Source organism: Buceros rhinoceros, unplaced genomic scaffold (assembly GCF_000710305.1).
Source record: "Buceros rhinoceros silvestris isolate BGI_N320 unplaced genomic scaffold, ASM71030v1 scaffold15511, whole genome shotgun sequence".
NCBI classification, from domain to species: domain Eukaryota; kingdom Metazoa; phylum Chordata; class Aves; order Bucerotiformes; family Bucerotidae; genus Buceros; species Buceros rhinoceros.
This window is the reverse complement of record NW_010393807.1, coordinates 5,652-8,361: the sequence shown is the minus strand read 5'-3', so window position 1 is coordinate 8,361 and position 2,710 is coordinate 5,652. Positions and strand designations below refer to the sequence as shown.

The window sequence follows — 2,710 nt, the reverse complement described above, 5'->3', positions numbered from 1 at the left end:
GCAGCGTGAAAGCTTTGTCATGTCTGCAGACAGGAAAAAAAAAAAAGATGTGTCGGTTTATTATTTTCCTATGAAGCCCAGTGCTGGGCTGTCCGTGAACCAGTTAACCCCTTCAGGAGCTGTAAAGCGCCACACCGAGCCGTGGCTGTGGGAGTGCTGGCACTGCAAGGTTAGTGAATAACAGTGCCTTTGCCTCTCCCGTTGGCATTTGAACTAAATGGGATGGGGAAGGCGTGTACTCACTGCTCAGTTTTGCTCCTCTAAGAAAACCCTATAAATATTATCAGACATTAGTAAGGTAATCGCATAGAAACCGCCCCATGACCCTTCTCTGTGAAAAACTACCTGGTTTCAGTGCTTTCCTCCTGAATTTCTAACTTGTTTCTCTTCACCAAATCTCATGAGCTGTGCTAGCAGGGTCTCAAGAAAGGTTTTTATCTCCCGTTTAGCTCAGCTCAAAAAAGGAGCCTCTCGTTTGGCTCTCGGGCCCTTCCGAGACAGCGTTTTTCCAGCCTAGAGGAGCAGAAAGCCAGTGGAGCTGCTGAAAATATTTTAGCATGGCTTCCTTCCTTCACAGAGGAACATCTGTCATTCCTACCCGCAGGGCTCTGAGAGATGGAACGAAGCTGCTTCCCAAGGGATGCAGGGTGCGTTTGTTAGTGACAAACCCCGACATCGAACCAGAGCCGCAGCACCTCCCTGGGTCACTGTGGCTGAGGAACCTTTTGTTCTGCTCTCAGTTTCCACTGAATTGTCCTTGTGAAATATGCCCCAGCCTGGCACGGCCCTGGGCTGCCCTGCAGCTCCCAGCGGGCTGCTCCCTGCTCCGGCCTCCTCCTCGTCACCACCGGGCTGAACTCCCTCCTCCCTTCGCCCTCCTCCTACGCTCTTGGCTTCAGCTGGGACAAGGTCCTGCTGCACACTGATCCTGCGTGGGGCAGATGCCCCTGGGTCCCTGCTCGGGCCCAGGAAGCCGACTGGTGACCCTGTGGCAGCACATCGGTGCTGGCAGGATGTTATGAAGGGAAGAAATCCAAAAGCTATGGACAGGAGCTACCTGGGAAGAGCTGCTCTCAGCAGCGGGTGTAATGAGTTGTCTTGTGTTTTCCTCGTCACACTAGTGCCCCGTAGATTTGGGAGAGAGGGGAGCAAAGAAGATGCTCACCAAATTCCTAACGAGAGGTCTCTTTCTGCAGTGCGCTGCCCAGCCCGTGCTAATTCTCTCACAATAGCTTCTCAAGCAGATTTGCTGGGATTAAAAGCCCCATTCTCGCATTGTTATGTTATCACTTCTCTGACTGCTGCTGCTGCACGTTCTTCCAGGGATTTGTGATCCAGCTGTGCTCCCGACTTAAACAACCTGTTATGGAAAACGTCACTGACAATTCTGTTGGTAGAGGACGAGCTAAAAAGGATCCAGGCTCCACGCTCCCTGCAGTTGCTCTACACTGCAAACACAAGCGAATTAAATCCTCTGACACTGGCTGGAAAATGAGACTGTAACGGGCTTTCGTGCCTAACCCCGCACTGCTGGGCACGGGAAGGAAGGAATCCTGTGCCATCTTTAATTGGACTTTGGTGGCTACTGCTGTGGTAGCACAGGGATCACACTCTTCAGTGCCAATAAAAGGACACGCAAAGGGAGGGACGGTGTTGGCGGGAAGGGGCAGAGGCCAGGGCAGGGTCTGTTGGGTCGCCCACCCTATATCCATCCTGACAGCGCTGCCCAGGGAACATCCACCACCCAAGGAAGTGAGGAGGATGCTTTGCATACAAATGGAGTGTGCCCACTTCTGTCATGGACAATACGGAATTTACACCCTTGTCGCTGCCCAACCTGGAAAACCAAAGAATCTTCCCCGCTTTTGTATTCTTAGTGCTCAGCTGTAGGCAGTGCTCACCCCCTGCTGTCGCTCCCTTCCAGCACAGGCAGCAGCTTCGCTGGGGGCAGGAAAAGAATTTAACTCCGCTCCCACTACCGAGAAACTCTGCCAAGATAAAGGATTAGCCGGCTGGATTCTTGCAGCACAAGAGGGGAAAACGCAGAGATCACAGACGATGGGCATAACCACAGCTGCATGACCCAGGAGCCACGGCGTGACCGCGGCTTTGTCCCGTGAGTGACCTTGTGCAGCAAATCCTGCCTCTCCTGCGGTGGAAGGGCAGCTCTCTGCACACCCTCCAGAGGCGGGGAGAGAGATGGGATCCCTCCGAGCATTTTGGGGCAGCTGCTGCCCCAAGCTGAAAAGCAAACCCATGTTTCATGCACACACCCCCCCCCACCCCTTCAGACCCTTCTCACCCCCTCCCACTTCCCACCACAAAGTTCTGGAGATGCGTTTTGAAAGCCCCTGAGCCGCTCTCCGTGCATCTACCTGACTGTTACGATGTGATGCTGCACCGGCCGTCGCTGCCCCGGGGACCACTGTTTCCAGGGGGGTTCTGAGGCCTCATGGTGGGAAGCTGCTGCGGGATCACTGCTGGAAAGGTGGGAACACAACGTGGGCCTCTCTTCATGCCCTGGCAGTGGGGGCAGGCCGTAGCTGCCCCGGGGCTCCTGCTGATTGCAGGGAAAATACAGGTGATGCTGCTGCAAGTCCTGGGAGCTCGATGGCACCTGGCCGTTGGACTGGGTGGAGACTGGCCCCCGCGTGTGGCTGGGGGGGGGCAGGGGGGCTCCCCCCAGCCTGGGGGATGCCGGACTGGGGGA

General features: G+C 55.3%; 1 protein-coding gene across 1 annotated transcript in view; it reads right to left on the bottom strand.

Moving 5' to 3' along the window:
* DISP2 (dispatched homolog 2 (Drosophila)) overlaps nt 1-2,702 on the bottom strand; it is a gene marked incomplete at its 5' end in the record, with an annotated part of 11,371 nt that extends 8,669 nt beyond the window's left edge. Inside the window, 2 exons of the mRNA XM_010145011.1 lie at nt 1-23; nt 2,376-2,702. Coding sequence (XP_010143313.1) covers nt 1-23; nt 2,376-2,702 — 350 coding nt within the window. The remainder of the gene's footprint in view (nt 24-2,375) is intronic.
* Nucleotides 2,703-2,710: the final 8 nt, after the last annotated feature.